The 19,117-nt window shown below is 38.5% G+C and overlaps 2 protein-coding genes across 3 annotated transcripts in view; one reads left to right on the top strand and one right to left on the bottom strand.

Annotated features, from left to right (window-relative positions):
• The window catches only part of JMJD1C (jumonji domain containing 1C), a 364,249-nt gene that overhangs the window by 292,972 nt on the left and 52,160 nt on the right, over positions 1-19,117 (bottom strand). The window lies entirely within an intron of this gene.
• On the top strand, positions 14,845-16,680 carry LOC140712404 (uncharacterized). Its single transcript, XM_073019112.1, has one exon. It carries the CDS (start codon positions 15,184-15,186, stop codon positions 15,808-15,810), a length of 627 nt encoding a protein of 208 aa, XP_072875213.1. The 5' UTR covers positions 14,845-15,183; the 3' UTR covers positions 15,811-16,680.

Below are 19,117 nucleotides of genomic sequence, written 5' to 3'. Positions count from 1 at the left end.
CAATTCCAAGCAAAGTTAGGCCAGGTGCGGTGGCTCTTGCCTGGAATCCCAACATTTTGGGAGGCCGAGGTAGGAAGATCACTTGAGGCTAGTTTGAGACCAGTCTGGCAACATAGGGACACTCCATCTTCAAAAAAATTTTTAAAAATTAGGCAGGCATGGTGGCACACACCTGTGGACCCAACAACTTGGGAGGCTGAAATAGGAGGCTTGCTTGGGCCCGCGAGGTCCAGGCTACAATGAGCTGTGACTGTGTCACTGCACTCCAGTATGGGTGACAGAGTGAGACCCTGTCTCAAAAAACAAAAAACAAAAAAAGGAGGAAAAGAAAAGCAAAATTAAACCAGGGTATTTGTAAGAAAGGCAAACAAATGATGAAAGGCATCACAAAATAATTTTTTAGTTTTGGCACCTTTTTTAGTTGAATGCAATTAAAGCCAGGTGCAGAGGTACAAATCTGTAGTCCCTGCTAAATGGAAGTCTGTGGCAGGAGGATCATTTGAGGCCAGGGGTGTATAAAAGGATATTCATACACTGATGTTCGCAGCAGCATTATTACCATTATTACCATGACTCTGCCTGTGAATAGTCATAGGACTACTGCCTGGGCAAAATAGTGAGATCCTGTCTCTTAAAAAGAGAAATTTTAAAAAAAATTATATACCATAACTGAGATTTATTGCTGGAATGCAAGGATGGTTCAACACACAAAAGTCAATAAATACAATACATTCACAGAATGAAGGGGGAAAAACTCTTATGATCATCTCAATTGCTGTAGATAAAGCATGTGGCAAAATTCATTTTTTCATAAAACACTCTACAAACTAGGAAAAGAAGAAAAATACAGCATAATGAAGGCCAGCTAGAACATCCCACAGCTAACATCATACTCAATGGTGAAACACTAAAAGCTTTTTCTCTAACATCAAGAGCAAGACAAGGATACCTGCTGTTGCCACTTCTATTCAACATAGCATTGGAAGTCCTAGTCAATCCCCCACAGATACTGAGAGAAAACTGTATAGATGAAGAGAGAGACCAGATAAACCCCTGCATATATGGCCAAATAATTTTTGAAAAAGGTGCCAAAACTATTCAATGGAAAAAGAACAGTCTTTTCAACAAATGGTGCTAAGAAAACGAGATTAACAGATGTAAGAAAATAAAGTTGAACCTTTATCTTACACCATATACAAAAGTCAACTAAAAATGGATCCAAGAACTAAACCAAGAGCTTAAAACTACAGAAGACTTGGAAGCAAACGAAGACAGGAAAGCTTCAATAACATTAGATTTGGCAGCAACTTCTGGGAAATGACACCAAAAGCACCAACAGCAAAAGAAAATAAAAGATGGATACACTGAACTACATCAAAATTTGAAATTTTTCTATGCATCAAAAGACATTATCAAGAACGTGAAAAGGCAACCCACAGAATACAGAATATATCTCTAATCACTTATCTGATAAGGTACTAATATCCAGAATATGTAAAGAACTCCTATAACAAAGCAAAGCAAAACAAAACAAAACATGCTGAATCAAAACTGGGTAACAACTTAAAACATGGAAACGGAGATATACAAATTGTGAATATGCACATGAAGAGATGTTCAAAAATCACTAATCATTGGGAAAATTACCATAATGAAAAATCATTTCACACCCATTAGGATGGTTATTTTCAAACACCACCCAGGAAATAGTAAGTGCTGACTAGGATGTAGAGAAACTAGAATCCATGTTAATTGCTGCTGAGAACATATGATGGTGCAGCCACTGTGGAAAACTGTACAGTGGCTCCTCACAAAACATAAAATTACCATATGATCCAGCAAAAATTCTGGGTACATACCCCCAGGAAGTAAAAGGCAGGGACTTAAATGGATATGTGTACACTGATGTTCATAGCAGCATTATTCACAATAGCCAAAAGACAGAAGCAACCTGAGTATCCACCATCAGATAAATGGATAAACAAAATGTGGTATATATATTCAACGGAATATTACTCAGCCATAAAAAGAAATGAAGTCATGATACTTGCTACAATACAGATAAACCTTGACATTATGCTAAGTTAAAATAAGCCAGACAAAAAAGTACAAATATTGTATGATTCCACTTTTAAGAAGGACAGGCAAATTCACAGAGACATAAGATAGAGAGTTTCTATTTGGGATGATAAACTTCTGACAATGGACAGTACTGATAGTTTCACAACAATGTGAATATACTTAATGTTACTAAACTGTACACTTAAAAATGGTTAAAATGAGCTAGGCATGGTGGCTCACACCTGTAATCCCAGCACTTTGGGAGGCTGAAGCAGGCAGATCACTTGAGGTCAGTTTGAGACGAGCCTGGCCAACATAGCAAAACCTCATCTCTACTAAAAGTGCAAAACCTGGCCGCGTGTGGTGGCGGGTGCCTGTAACTGCAGCTACTCAGGAGGCTGAGGCATGAGAATCGCTTGAACCTGGGAGGCGGAGGTTCCAATGAGCCGAGATGGTGCCACTGCACTCCAGCCTGGGTGACAGAGTGAGACCCTGCCTCAAACAAACCAAATAAAAAATGGTTAAAATGGTAAGTTTTCTTACGTATATTTTACCACAATAAGAAAATTTTTAAAGAATGTCCGTTCTTGAAAATGAAGAGTCATTACTCTTCATTTGCCTTACCTATAAAGGCAACAGATTTGCCTTACCTATTAAGATTCTATAAAACTGCAATCATTAAAACACTCTATGATCTTGTGGTACAAGAAACAGAAAGATACATGGAATATAATAGATAGTCCACAAATATTCCTAAAATATAGCAAAAGACAAAGACATTTTATATTGGATAAAAAGTGAATGTTTTAAAATATAATTTCAAATTAGAAAGAATTTCTTAAGCTGAAACAATGGCCTGATGCCAAAGGAAAAATTTTTACTGATCCTTTGTGTCTGTCAAGCAAAGTCATACAGAGTAATGTACTGTAAGTAGTTAAAAATGGCAAGAGACTAGGAAAAAACCTGCATGTCAAAAAGGAATAATTTTTTTTTTTTTTTTTTTTTTTTTGAGATAGAATCTCGCTCTGTCGCCCAGGCTGGAGGGCAGTGGCGCTACCTTGGCTCACTGCAACCTCCGCTTCCTGGGTTCAAGCAATTCTGCCTCAGCCTCCCGAGTAGCTGGGACTACAGGCATGCATGCACCACCACACCCAGCTAATTTCTGTATTTTTAGTAGAGACTGGGTTTCACCATGTCGGCCAGGCTGGTGGCGAACCCCAGACCTCAGGGCATCTGCTCACCTCAGCCTCCCAAAGTGCTAGGGATTACAGGCTTAAGCCACTGTGCCTGGCCTCCAATTCTATTTGTATCATTCCAGTTTTTTTCTCTTCTACTAGTCAGAAAATTAAACATCTTAATTTTTAATTTTAATGGTTACTATAGAAAAGCTGTATCCAATTGAATAGTTGTATTTACTTTTTGCAATGATGGAAATTTTCTGTATTTGTACTGTCTGAGACTGTGGACATTAACCATATGTGTCAAATGAGCATATAAAATGTGATCAGAGTTCTAAAAGGATAAACTGATTTTTTTTGTTTTTGTTTTTGAGACTCAGTCTCCCTCTGTCACCCAGGCTGGAGTGCAGTGGCATGATCTCAGCTCAGTGCAACCTACACCCTCCTGGTTCAAGATTCTCATGCCTCAGCTTCCAGCGTATCTGGGATTACAGGCTCGCACCACCAAGCCCAGCTAATTTTTTTTGTTGTTTTTTGAAATGGAGTCTCACTCTGTTGCCCAAGCTGGAGTGTAGTGACACAATCTCAGCTCACTGCAACCTCCACTTCCTGGTTCAAGCAATTCTCATGTCTCATGCCTCAGTCCCCCTAGTAGCTGGGATGACAGGCCTGCACCACCACACCCAGTTAATTTTTGCATTTTTAGGAGAGACAGGGTTTTACCATGTTGCCCTGGCTGGTCTTGAACTCCTGACCTCAAGTGATCCACCCACCTTGGCCTCCCAAAGTGCTGAGATTACAGGCATGAGCTACTGCGTCTAGCCTGATTTTTCATTTTATTAAAGTGCCACACATGAGTAGTGGCTACCATACTGAAAAGCACAGCTCTGTAATTCCCCACATAATGAATATGGCTGACTGTATCCTCATGGTGTAGTTTAACATGTTCCTCTACCTCCGTACGTCCTGTAAACTGTTGTCAGAATCTAGAAGTTTGATTATATTCAGGTTCAGTTCTTTTGGGCAAAAATACTTCATAAGTTGAATGGTGTAGTTCCTGTTGTATTAAATTACAACACCTATAACACGTGGTTATTTTCCTTTAGGGGATGCTCAGCTTGACTACATATGCCTGGGAGGAATAAGACTATGTGCATCTGTTCACATCTTTATTTTTAACAAAAAGCTCTGGAAGAAAACATAAGAAATTAACAGAAATGGTTATTTAAAAGAGATGCAGAGTAAACTAGGCTGATCGGGGCAGGGGTGGGAGTGAGATTATTCTAAATATACTTTCTTATGTTGCTGTGGTACCCAACCAAAAAAGTTAAGGCCAGGTGTGGTGGCTCACACCTGTAATCCCAGCACTTTGGGAGGCCGAGGCGGGCGGATCACGAGGTCAGGAGATCGAGAACATCCTGGCTAACAAAGGGAAACCCCGTCTCTACTAAAAATACAAAAAATTAGCCGGGCGTGGTGGCAGGCGTCTGTAGTCCCAGCTACTTGGTAGGCTGAGGCAGGAGAATGGCATGAAGCCAGGAGGCAGAGCTTGCAGTGAGTTGAGATGGTGCCGCTGCATTCCAGCCTGGGCAGCAGAGCAAGACTCCGTCTCAAAAAAAAAAAAAAAAAGTTAATAAATTTTAGTACAGATTCTTGTCCTATACTCCATGTCTAAGATCACAGCATCTGGGTATGAGGTCTAAAAAAAACCCATTCAAACATGTTTCCTCCACAATTCCGCACGCTGAAACTTAACCCTATCCACCAGGACACTGCAATGAATGCAAGAAATAAAAGGTTGACAATCATGAACTTTAGTCATTTTTATTATTAGTTTCTTCTCCTTTAGGTTCCACTGATCACTAAACAATTACATATCCCAACATTATTTTAATCTCTTGCAGGAATATCCTCATGAAGTGATACTTTATAATGACACACTGGATTCTTATTTACCAAGAAAGAGCTCTTCATTTGCTATTTCCCTTGTATTAAGCTACCAGATTCAGATTTTTTTTTCAAGAAAAGTTTCTCTCTTTATAAATGGCTTATTTCCTTCTCTCTGAAAAAAGAACTGTGTAACCTAATTTTCTGGCCTATGAAATCATTATTAAATAAAATTGATAAAATCAATGGTGTTCTAATTGAAAGGGATAAAAATGAGAATTCAGTGCTCCCAGGTTTCTTGTCTCCTATACCCTTTGGTCACTTAGTTTTCCAAGACACCAAAGAAAGCAATTCAAAAAGGTAGTAGAACCTAGTGAAAAACACTCTGAAAATAAATGGTATTTTAATTCATCACAATTCTTATTTTGCTCAAGACTGAGAAATTCAGAGGCAAATGTAATGCAATATTATATTAACTGTAAGCATATTTGCTTTTTCCCTTGTTATATTTAATACTTCCAGGAGTCTTAATGATTATTTCTATTATATAACTACATGTATGTTTGTATATTTCAAAACCATTATGGAAAGGTGAAATTGTATATATACAGTCTATATTCATATTCACAACTTACTCTCAATTCAGATGAACAATGTAAAGTAAAATGGTTTCCCTTAAAATGATTCACTTTGGTATTAAAATATGATCAGAGATTTTGAAAATTATTGCAATAAAATGTTTTAGGGAATAGTGGAAACACTCTAAAATAGGCTCTACATAGTTTTATCAATGTGATTTTAAAAAAGAAAAAGAACATAGACCAAAAATAGTATGATGTTATTCAACACACTGGAATAGTTCATCAACTTTAAATTCTTATACAAATATTTTTCCTAGTCCTATATTGCATGAAGATTCCATCTATGGAATCACAATATAGGGAGGAAATAACTTCCATGTTAAATATACATAAAGCCATTTTATATTAAATAACAACACAAAATTTTAACTAAACATTAGCATACTGCTTCCTTGATATTCCTCTGAGCCTAAAGATTTTTGAATCTTAAACTCCTAACTTTAACAGATGGATCAGATGTTTCAGCTCCTAAGTGTCAGTCTTTCACAAGAAATGAATTAGTCACACAGACCTCTTCTAGCTTTGAAAAAATCTGAAATCTATTCTAGGAATGCTGACTATTTCTACTGCCATGTTAACATTTTCTGGCATGTTACATGCAACCTTCTACGTTCAAAATACATAATTTTCATAAGCAATATAGCCACATAGAAAACACTGGAAGAAACCTGAAGTGATGAAGAAGCCAAATTCAACTTAAAATTTAACTATTTAGTGATACTAATGTAAATAATTCTACTAAAGAGAATTAGATGAACAGATAACCTTCACCAAATGTTTCCAGGGCAACAAAATCCATTCAAGGGATTAGTAAGATAAAAACTTCTCAAAATACTACTAAGACATTATTTGCCTTTTCCATTCATTCTTTCATCAGTGTACAGAGCAGCAGGCTACTTGGGTTTTGTCTGGCAAAACAAAACTATGTCTGCATAGCGCTGACTTATGAAAAACTGCTCTTGTGTTTTAAAAACTTCATCTTAGTTTTTAATACAGTAAGTATCAATAGATACAACCCAAATAAATTAAGCAACGAAGGTTTTGAGCAAGTGGTAGTACAAGTTGAAAAGGATGGAGACAGGAAAGCGGGTTCCAATTTAAAGGAAGAAATCTGCAGAACTAAGTAAATGCAGACATTCAAGGTGGAAAAACATTTAAGATGAAGGTGTTTTGAAGCCCAGGTGAGACTTCAAATTAAATCTCAAAATGGCAGCTGGTTTCACATGAAGATAATAAATTATACTTTAAACACATTATTTCAAACCCAAATATGGGACATTAATGTAAAGCTTCCAAACAGTAGAGATGGCAGATCAAATTGAAGAAAGGCCAATCTTTAATTGCAGATTTGTGAGTAATTATGCAACATAGTACAAGTAAAATCTCCAAAGGAAGTAACAAGATTAAAACAACAACAACAAACAGTAGACAAAGGACTGAATTTGAAATACCAAATTAAGAAGATAAGAGGAACTGCAGATGGGAAGGAAGGAGAAATAAAAGCCCAAGAGGATTAAACCATAGGGCTACAGAAATGAAGAAAGAGAAAGGGCTCAGAAAGAATATATAACATTACAAGTAAAGGAAATTTCTGTCTTTTACTTTGAGAGTCTGTGAATCTCAAACCATTGGGAGAAGCAATATGGCAGAGTACAGATATAACAGATTTGAAATCAGAAATCTGCATTCAAATTCCTGCCCTGACACTTACTGATTGTGTGATTTCAAAAACTCTTGAGTTTTTCATAAGTCAGCACTATGCAGAGTTTTGTTTTGCCAGACAAAACAGTAAACAGATTGTGAGCTGCTGTTTTTCTACTTAGCCCATGTATTCTATAATTAAAACAATAGTTCTACAATATAAGATAAATCAACATTTTCATCAATGGGTTTAAGAGAGTATTTCATAAACTGGCTAGAATATAAAATATAAATTCTACACAAAAGGATTGTATCCAATTCTGTAATTTCAGTCAATGTTTCAACATTAACAATTTAGTAAACACCAGTTGTAAAACTGAAAGTACATAATCCTTAAAAATTTGTCAGATTAAGAATTTTGTATCTAATAAAAGTGTGAAGCTGGATGCCACGGCTCACACCTCTAATCCCAACACTTTGGGAGTCTAAAGCAGGAGGACTGCTTGAGCCCAGACGTTTTAAGAATGGCCTGGGCAACACAGTCAGACTCCATCTCTACAAAAAGCAAAAAAAAATTAGCCAGGCATGGTGGCTCATGCCTGTAGTCCCAGCTACTTGTGGGGCTGAGGTAGGAGGATCTCTTGAGCCCAAAAGGTCAAGGCTGCCATGACCTGTAATTATGCCACTGTACTCCCACCTGGGCAACAGAGTGAGACCCTGTCTTTATGGGGGGGGGGAAAAAAAAAGTCTACTAAAATCCACACTAGAAAAACTATTTATCTGAAATTAGGCAGACATATGATCACTATCAAATCTCCTAACAAACAAAATTAGCAGTATTTGTTGTCATTAAATCTACATCACCAAAAATCATATTAGTATTCAAATAACAATCCCTCATCCAAACTCTTCCAACATATTTTAGTATTAAAAAGTTTACTGGATTTTTATAAAGTTAAATGTAGCTTTTTTTATTTTATTTTTTTGAGGCAGAGTATCACTTTATCACCCAGGCTAGAGTGCAGTGGCATGATCATGGCTCAATGTAGCCTTGACCACTCAGGCTCAAGCCATCCTCCCACCTCAGTACCCAAAGGAGCTGGGACCACAGGCGCACACCACCATGCCTGGCTACTTTTTGTATTTTTAGTAGACAGGATTTCACCATGTTGCTCAGGCTGGTCTTTAACTCCTGAGCTCAAATGATCTGCCTGCCTTGGCCTCCTGAAGTGCTGAGATTACAGATGTGAGCAACCACGCTTGGCCTATAGCATACATGATGGTAGTTGATTATGGTAAGATAGTACAAGTCCTTACATTATGCTAGTTAACTATGGTAATACAGTACAATTCCTAGGCAATACATAACGCCTCTGAAGGATTTAGAACAGAACCCTAAAAGTTAAGCACATTAATATTTCTCCTATAAAAAATACTCAATTCCTATTAAGCTCTACTAAAAAAATGAGTTTAGTTAGGTTTTGCTTCCAAACGAATCATTAAAAAATGTAGTTGCTACAGCTATTTGAATTTCAGAATTGCTGATAAAGAATAGTGGACTTACAGCTATTTATCTGACCAACACTGACAGAGTATAAACTAGGGTTTTATGATATATACGATCTAAAAATGCCAAGCTTGCCCTCTCTTGCTAATTTCTGAAACACTGATGTAGCTCTCCTGTAATTTCTATTTAACTGTGAGGGATTATGGTTCATTTCCTAATATAAAAACTCAATGCTATTTCTTATTTGTAAATATTTAGTAAGTTAGATATTTATACTTCATACACATTAAAACAAATTAATATTTACAAAGCTTTGGGATATACCTGGACACATAAAAGCAGAACATACCACCTTTTCTGAAAATCATCAGAGTTATAAAAAAAAAAATCAGTATGACAAGACTCTAACATCTGAACATCAAATAACAAATTTAAAAGTTTCAAGAAAATGCTGCTTTCATTATTCAAAAAGAGTGGAGTGAAATATTACCATGTGTATCAGTTAACATACTTTTGCTTCCAAGGGAAAGAAAAAGGAAACAAAACACACTTAAACCTTAAGTAAATTTATTCTCCCAAAATGAAGACTCTCATAAGAGAAAAATCCAACAGTAGTATGTAGGATTCAGAAAAACTTTGGTCAGTCACATTTTCTCCTGCTACCGTGTCAATGCTATTAACCTCTCTCTGTCAGCTTTGCCTTCAAATTGGTTTACCTTAAAGTAGAAAAACGGCTGAAGTAGTTCCAGACTCATACCCACACAATGCTATCCTTGGAATTACTCCAATTGGATCCATTTATGGCCTGTACCAATCAATGGAGTTCTATTCTGTAATTTAGCTTAGAAAAATCATGGCCTATCCTGTATCCAAACCACACAACTGGATAAAAGACAGAATGGAGGGGAACGTACACAGTGCCATAAGAGAAACAAAAAATTTACAATTAACAGTAAATAGTAAGGTCAGGTGTAGGTGCCTCACACCTGTAATCCCAGCATTTTGGGAGGCCAAGCTGGGAGGCTCACTTGAGGCCAGGAGTCCAAGACCAGCCTGGCAACAAAGTGAGACCTCATCTCCACAAAAGAAAAAATTAAAAAATTAGTTGGGTGTAGTAACACATGCCTGTAGTTCCAGCTATTCAGGACGCTGAGGTGGAAGGATTGCCTGAGTTGAGGGGTACCAGGTGGCAGTGAGCAATGATCACACCACTGCACTCCAGCCTGGGTAACAGAGCAAGACCCTGTCTCAAAAAAAGTAAATAGTAATAGAAACTTGAGATGGTTAGTATGAATTAAAATATTCAAGTAACTTATGATACTCCTTTATTATTCAATAAGCATTTACGAACACCTAAGTAAATGCTAGGTACTGTACTAAATATGTGAAGATGACAGAAAATGAATTTTAGACCTAAAGACAGAAAATGAATTTTATACTTAAAGACATTCCTTGTATACAACTTTAAATTGTCTAAAAATAATATATAAAATTTACAAATACAGGGAAATAGCCTGTGTATGCTTTCAATTACATTGAAGTATCTAGTTAACATTTTTACTTTCATATGCAATAATATCCCTATACGAAGATGATAAGGTTTTGCATGATAAAATTTCTATAGTTCAATTATTCTAATGAATGAAAACATTCCCTACTTAAAATTATTGGAACTTATTGGAAATCCCTATTTAAAATTATTGGAAATTATTGGAATTCCCTATTTAAAATATATGCTAGAGCATATAAATGATGGGTCAAAAGATCATATAAAACAATAGTCCCTTTAATTTTACACAGAAACACAATTAACATTTATTGGGTGATCATCACCTTCTTTTAAAACTAGCTAGTGGTAACAACTGCACAAGTTTATGTCCTACCATTGGGGCAATTTAGTCATATTCCTATATTCAAATCTTTGTCACCAATCAGTCATAGAAGTCTTTCTACCTACCAGCAAAACCAATTTTGCTATAGTAAACCTATCAAGGTCATATTGACCAATGAAGTAAAAATCACTTTCATTCATTCATACATTAAACATTTTGTAAACAGACCAGAAATTAGCATTTTTAATAATGATGCAAGAAAACATAAATGTCAGACTGACATAAAGAAACATACAAGGAAATGTAACGCTACCAAATCAATAAGAAACTTAAATGAGAAAACTAAGCAGAAATGGGTAGACCCAAACACAAAAAGGGGTTTTCTTTATATGCAAAATTATAAAGCACTTTAAATTTCCTAAACATGAATATTATTCATATTTAAGACAGACGTTTTGCAAAATAACTTATCAGCTGATACACATCTCAGAACAGTTTAAACTCTTCATTCCCAAGTTATCCCCTAAATACAAGCAAATTTATGGGTTTGGCCTTTAAAACACAGTATGATTTTTTTATTGTCCTTCTCTATTGAAAAAACCAGACATATTTTGTTAAATACTTACACTTTAGACAGAACTGGCTTGAAAACAGAAATACAATCAACCTAAGCATCAAAGAAAGGTAGACAGATGGGTGGATGAATGGATGGATAGATAAGCAAATAAATAAATCACTGAGAACATAAATGGAAGCTAAGTTAAACAAGAGGAGAGTAAATTGATGTCTGCTCTTTAATTAATATCACAATATTATTCAAGGATAAATATTATGCAACAGTACTTCTCAACTGCCAGTTTTCCTTACATTACACTATCAATTTTCTAGAAAAATTCCTCAAAAAGTAGAACAGCAGTAATGTCAAAAATGTATCCCAAGACAAAACTAAGTAATGGGGCTAAAAAAGAAGCTCAAAATGAAAAAGGTTCGCAATGTGCTGTATATATTTCAACTTCTTCAACAACTTGGTCCTCATGCATAAAAAGGGCTTAGATATTTTGTTAGCAAAGATAATTTCAATACAGATAACCCAAAAGGTTCTCAAGCCATTTTTTTAAAAAGTTGACAAACTATTTGAAATTATCCAACATAACCTAATGAAAACTCTACTAATTAAACTTATTACTTAAAAGATTAGAAAGTAATATCACTATAACCCCTGGTTGAAAAAATAAAATTTTAATCTTACTTTCTTTTTATCAAAGTGTATATGTTCATACTGTACAAGAAATATGTTTGCTACCACGGTGTGGTAAAAAATAATTTAATCCCAAAGATATCCATGTCCTAATCCCGGGATCCTACAACTGTTACATTACATGGGAAAGGAGAATTAAAGTTTATATGGAGTCATGGTTCACAGGCGGCAAGATTATCCTGGATTATGTCAACTGGTCCAAAGTAATCAACAGGGCACTTAGAAGTGTAAGGGGTAAGCAGGAGAGTCAGAAGGAGATGACTAGGGAAAAATGGTCAGAGAGCTACAACTGGGTTGGCTTTTAAGATTGAGGAAGGGGGCCATGAGCCAAGGAATGTGGACAGCTTCCAAAAACTAGAAAAGGAAAGAAAATGGATCTCTCCTAGAATAAACAGTCTTGCCACACTTTGATTTTAGCCCAGCAAGATCCAGGTCTTTTCATCATAGTTTCATCTCTAGAACTACAAAATATTAAGCGTATAACATTTAAACCACCAAGATTACGTTAGTTAAAACAATTATAGAAATTTAATGCACATGGCAATTCCTCATACATAAGACCCAAAATAAGAATAACTGATTGTCTTTGAGACACAGCATTCCCTCAACTACTTTCAAGTTCTTATCATTATCCTTCCAAATCATGTGCCACAGGTGTATTCAGCCAGGACTTCTAATATACTTATAGGTTTTTTATTAAACATATTTGTAGCTTTAAAAAAAAATCACAAGCTAGCCTATTCAACATTTTCCATATAATTTCATTTTATATATTTATTTGTTTATTTACAGACAGGATCTCATTCTGTTGCCCAGGCAGAAGTGCAGTGGCATAATCTTGGCTCACTGCAGTCTCAACCTCAACCTCGCTGAGCTCAGGTGATCCTCCCACCTCAGCCGCCCGAGTAGCTGGAACCACAGGCGTTGCACCACTATGCCCGGCTAATTTCTGTATATTTGTAGGAACAGGGTTTCCCCATGTTGCCCAGGCTGGTCTCAAACTCCTGCGCTCAAGTATCTTCCCATCTCAGTCTCCCAAAATGTTGGGTTTACAAGCATGAGCCACTGTGCCCAGCCTAATTTCATGTAACTTAAAATCTACTCTGCAGTAATCACAGTCTAACAGGAATATTACATTATGTTAATGCTAAACTGTTCCAAGTTTCGTTTAAGAAATATGAATGTAAGAAAATCTGGAAATAAATCTAAAATGGTAGATTCTAGGCTAAAAAATCTAAATTAGTAATATTCAAATTTTCAAATAAAGACTTAGATAAAAAAACTCATCAAGGGTTCACATAGTTATGGTTCAACATACATTTTTCTTTTTTTGGTAAAATTAGATACGGTGAAATGTAAAGATAGTATCAATTCAATAAGTTTTGACATATATATTTATATATATATTTACTTGTGTAAATATATATACCTGTGTAAACAACAATCAGGATAGGAAACATTTCCATCACCTGAAGAAACTCCCATTCTTTCCAGTCAATCTCTACCATCCACAGATAATTTATTTTTTAATATCCAGCTTAATACCTTACCATTAACTAACATATGTAAACTTCCTCTTTACATCACTTAAATTCTCAACTAAGAAAGCAATAAAGTCATTTATATATACATTTTTTTTTTCCTTTTTTAGAGATGGGGGGGTCTCACCTATGTTGCCCAGGCTGGACTCCAAGTCCTGGGCTCTAGTAATCCTCTCACCTCAGCCTTTTACACAAACAAAATAAAAGTAGTTACTGATGGAACTCCCAATTTCTAGAACCACTAACATCAGCAATACTTCTTAAGGAAGATTATACACTTTTGTACGAAAATAACCAGCCAAAACCTTCAAAACTACCTCTAGTTCCTGTTAGAAACACCTATTAGCAAAACATACCTATTTTGCAATGTAGAGTCAACATTAATACATGCCGCATTAACTGTATCACTGACTACAGTGATGAAAACCCGAGTTTACAAAAACACTCAGAAACTATTAACATAGGTAGGTAAAAAACATTAGGTAGATACCTGTACAGATATTACAGTGAATTTGTAATTGTAAGCTTGCATGCATACAAGGAGAAAAAAATATTCCTAAATTTGAAATTTTCAGTGAAAAAGTAAGTGGCACTACAAATAAATTTCATAGATAATGTATTCATAAATCAACCTTGGGAAATCTAGTCTATGTCTTGTCTCTACTACGCCCCTTACCTTCAAGCTGCCCCTCAGTGAGAATGCACTTGGAACACAACAGAGCATATTACAGGTCAAAATCACGCACATACCTACACTACTCAAAGAAAACACTGGCAGTGTCACATATAAGAAAGCAAAAGCAAAAAAAAAGACAATCAATGCTGCATGGCATTTAACATTTTAATTGACACTTTTCGTCTTATTTAAAACCATATAAAACCCAGAAACAGCTTGACTTAAAAGCACTGCATCTTTCTAACAAAAAAAGTACACTGGGGACAGAAAGAAAGAGATTACCCTCCATACCAAAATTTTTCACTTTTATAAACCTTTCCGGTTAGAAAGCCAAGCATCTATTAAGGTGAGGATGAACCCGGGCACCGCCACCACCACGGCCTCTGCCTCTAAAACACAAAGGAATCCCCGGACTGTGTGGGAAGGTCTCTGTCCTTTCCTCCCTCCCCTTCAGCAAACTTACAGGACAAGTTTTAAGTCTCGAGCCACAGCACTATGAACACTTTTCCAAGAAAAGAGATGCCAAGGAAGCTGGCCACCTATCGCTGAGTGGTCCGCCCCCTACCCCCACCTGCCCGCGCGGCGCCGGACTCGCAGCTCCGCCTTTTGGGGAGGTCTCCACGGCCGCCCAGGCGCCACAGCGGGGAGCTGCGGTCGACCCCTCCGGGATTGGGGGCAGGGCGGCCTCCGCGGCTATCCCGGGAGTCCCACTCCGACACCGCCTCCCCTGGGGAAGCCGCTCGCAGAGAGGCAGGGACCCAGGCAAGGGATGCGGGCAAACAAGCCAAGGACTCGGCAGAGGGGCGTGACCGCCAGTTGGCCAGGCTGAGCGAGGTGCCAGAGGGAAGCCCGCAAGGTACGTCTGCGAGAGCCGGGTGCGGACGCGGCAGGGCGGAAGGGGGGCGCTCGCTCTCTTACCGCCAGGTCCGGATTGCGGCTGTCCCTGTGTGACACGGCTCGGATGACCCCCGCTCGCCAGCTTCGCCAGCCGCGTCCGCTCTCCCAGCGCTCCGGACGCGCCTCGTCGCTGACCGCCACACACAGGAACCGCTTCCCCACCAGCTCCGGCCGCGTCTCCACCGCCATAGCCGTCGCTGCCGAAGCGACCGCCGCCTCCTCCAGTGCGAGGGAACCGGTGAAACCTCGCTCCTACCGGCCGCTCATGCTGAGGAGAGCGAACCGGGGCACGGCAGCGGCCCCGAACGAGCGCAGACTCGGGGCGCACTGGCCGCTCTGCCCCGGACACAGCGACCTCGGTCCCTCCCCCAAACACTCCTCTGAAATCCCAGATTCGCAGCGCTGGGCTGCAGCGCCACACAAGAAAACTGAGAGAAAACCCAACACGGCCGTCGAACACCCAGGGGGAGCCCAGCCGCCGCCACCGCACCGCGGCCAGTACTGCTCCGTCTCCCTCCCCGGGCAGCGGCGACGCGCAGCGCGTCTCCTTCCGCCGGCGCGGGCGGGGCACGAGCCGCGGGAGGGTCGGCGGAACCACCGCAGACGGAAAGTAGTGCCCAGCCTTGCGGAGGCGGCGGCCGCCACGGGGTCCTCCGAGATCCAGAGGTGGCGGCAGCAGACCAAGAAATGAAGACGGCCGCGGGGAAGTAGGCGACAGCTATTCAAAGCTTTTGGGGGTCTACCTGTGTATTCGTTGCTCCCTCAGAAGTGGAGGTGAGGGGAAAGTGAAGTGTAGTGGTTCCACTTTGATCACAAAATAAACTCCAGGGTTGACGCCTCACCCCCGGCGCGATGTTCAGAGCACACGGCGCCCGCCGCCTGAGTTAGCCTGAATTAGCAGTACCGCAGTACCAGCAGCAGAGCAGGACAACACTTCTTCTGAAAACTAAGCCCCAAAGTCACAGCAGAACCAACAGTTCATGACTTCAAGGGAAAACGAAGGGGAAAATACCATCCTTCTCTTTTGTAGCGATACTAATTACATGTTTAAGCTATTCAGAGATTTAAATTCGTCGCTGCTTTATTATAAGAACAGTAAATGCTCCGTGGCGGGCCCTTGTCAACGTCCTGAAATTTCACAAACCTTGTCTGCGACAGTCTTAGTGCTTTTAGTACTAGTACATAGCTCAAACACACAGGTAGGTCGGATAATAACAGCAGAGAAAATCCCCAGATTCAGTTATTAGAAAATACCACGGAAAGAAAAGGATTTTAACCAATCACAATTCAAGAAAATAAATTATATTTATTTCCCATCCAATTACAATAGGACTCCCTAACCTACACACAGATCTCTTGGAACACTCTTCTTTGATCAACTTCTTTAATTGTTATAAATCAAACCTCCCTACAGATGTCAGCAAGCAGTTCGATTTCAGGCACACTTTATACTGCTTTTTTATAGGTAGTTTTAAAAATCCCAGTTGTGGTTTTTCAGTGGCATTAGTGATTACAGTCCGCTTAAAAATTCTTCTAGTCCAATAAAATATTCTAAATTTCAGTCTCTTAGAGATTTTCCTGAACCTCTATTTAAAAAAAGTTAGTAATCGGAATGTTTAAATAACTATAAGGCTTTTATCTGTTTTCTCTAGAACACTCAAGCTGGGCAATTTGAAATGGAGAAACATGACCACTGCTAATAGGTTAGAAACCAAAATTATAAGGAAGATGGATTTTAATAATCATGGTCGAATTTTGCTAATCTAAAGACCAAACACAGAACTGTAATAAATAGGCTGGGCACAGTGCCTAACGCCTGTAATCCCTGCACTTTGGGAGGCGGATCACCTGAGGTCAGGAGTTCGAGACCAGCCTGGCCAACATGATGAAACCCCATCTCTACTAAAAGTACAAAAAATTAGCTGGGGGTGGTGGCGCGCGCCTGTAATCCCAGCTACTCAGGAGGCAGCACTCGGAGAATCGCTTGAACCTGGGAGGCGGAGATTGCAGTGAGCCGAGATCGCACCACTGCACTCCAACCCAGGCAACAAGAGCAAAAACTCAGTCCCCCGAAAACAACAACAAAAAACTCTAATAAATTAAAAAGGCAAAACATCCAAAAATGCAGATTGGCAAGTTGAGAGAAAAACTTAATTTTGCTTGGGCAATTTTATTTCCAAGTCCACTTTTTCAGTGTACACTGTATAATGAAGAATTACAGATGAAGATTTCTAAAATCAATGTAGATTAAGGAGCCAGTAAAGTGGCTTGGTGACAATAATCCAACATATGTAAGGATAAAAGAGGGCCGGGCACGGTGGCTCACGCCTGTAATCCCAGCACTTTGGGAGGCCGAGACGGGCGGATCACGAGGTCAGGAGATCCAGACCATCCTGGCTAACACGGTAAAACCTCGTCTCTACTAAAAATACAAAAATATTAGCCGGGCGCAGTGGCGGGCGCCTTAGTTCCAGCTACACGGGAGGCTGAGGCAGGAGAATGGCATGAACCCGGGAGGCGGAGCTTGCAGTGAGTGGAGATCCGGCCACTGCACTCCAGCCTGGGCGACACAGCAAGACGCCGCCTCAAAAAAAAAAAAAGAAAAAAAAAGAGCAGGGAGATCAACATCCAGATACCAACTCATCAATGATCTGCTTTGTGACCATGGGCATGATACAATTGTAAAAATGCAAAAATGCCTGAATCCTAATTTTCAGTGATATCCTAGGAGCAAACGAAAAATAGATAAAGTCATTTGAGAAAAACATGCAAATTCATCAGTTATTACATAAATCCCACTCACCAAATTACATTCTTAAGAGTATAGGTTGCTGGTTGCCTTACATAAATAAAAACTGCCAGCTGTTTTCAATTTTGTAGGCAAACTGCTCTACATGGGCCCCTAGGAACTCCCACTACATGTTGAATTCCACCCTTTTCAGTCCTCTGAAAAGCACGTAATCCAACAAACCAATCAAAATATTTCATGTATAGAAACAAAGTTTTTCAGGAGGGCATATATCCCTGTAATATTTTTAATCAAATATCTTAATATTCTTAGAACTATAGTCCAAATTCTGTTCTACTAATCCCTTGACTACAGTCAATGCCTAGAGTTTACACTAATTCGTGGATATTTTGCTGTTGGAAAAACTTAAAAGTACATTTTTTAAAATGTAGAATAAAAAGTCATTAAAAATTTTTTGCTTGTTTGCTGGCATTTTTTTGCTTCGTTTTGTATCAAGGGGTATTTGTAATATTTTATTTTTGCCAGCAAATCATAACTTTGTAAATAACAATGAATTTAAAAATTTTTTCAAGTCGGTTTTGAAACTTCAGAGTATTTGTTTCTTAATGTTTCCTTACATTCTTTACTTCCATAAAGATACTCGGAAACAGAAGAGTGATGGTATTTGTTTTAATTATACAGGCAGAAAGAATGACAGTGAAGTACTTAAAATAACTAAGTTTACTTATAGAAGCTGAAAATTAGAAATACAAATTAGATTTTCTAGTCTTTCCATCGCCACATGTAAATATGTCCATTAAATATGCCTACACACACATCAATTCAAGCAAACCTCATACATCAAATATCTTAATCTACACCAAAGATTGGGAGATTATTTGATTTTTTCCCTTTTTAGAAGTTCACAAAAATTTATTCATAAAAACAACTTGGGCTGGGTGGTGGCATGTGCCTGTTGTCCCAGCTTCTCTGGAGGCTGAAACTGGAGGATCTCTTGAGTCCAGGACTTCTAGTTCAGGCTGGGCAACATCACAAGACCCTGTCTCTAAAAAAATCTTTAAAATACAAAGAAACCCCACAAACTATTTCGTTTGTTTTTTAAAAAACTGACTTATAAAGGAAGAAAATGTATTCACTGCATAAGAACCATAATTATCTACTTAATTATCAGTGATTAACAGTTCATGAAGTTTAGTGTGAATAAGCAAAAGCCTAGTAGTTACAGATTTTTCACTTTTTGACTTGGTAT

The sequence above is a fragment of the Chlorocebus sabaeus genome, chromosome 9, assembly GCF_047675955.1.
Source record: "Chlorocebus sabaeus isolate Y175 chromosome 9, mChlSab1.0.hap1, whole genome shotgun sequence".
Taxonomy (NCBI): Eukaryota; Metazoa; Chordata; class Mammalia; order Primates; family Cercopithecidae; genus Chlorocebus; species Chlorocebus sabaeus.
This window is presented reverse-complemented; position numbering and strand designations above follow the sequence as displayed.

Coding starts and splice junctions, on each gene's coding strand:
- LOC140712404 (XM_073019112.1), top strand. CDS start 15,184: ATGACCCCCGCTCGCCAGCTTCGCCAGCCGCGTCCGCTCTCCCAGCGC.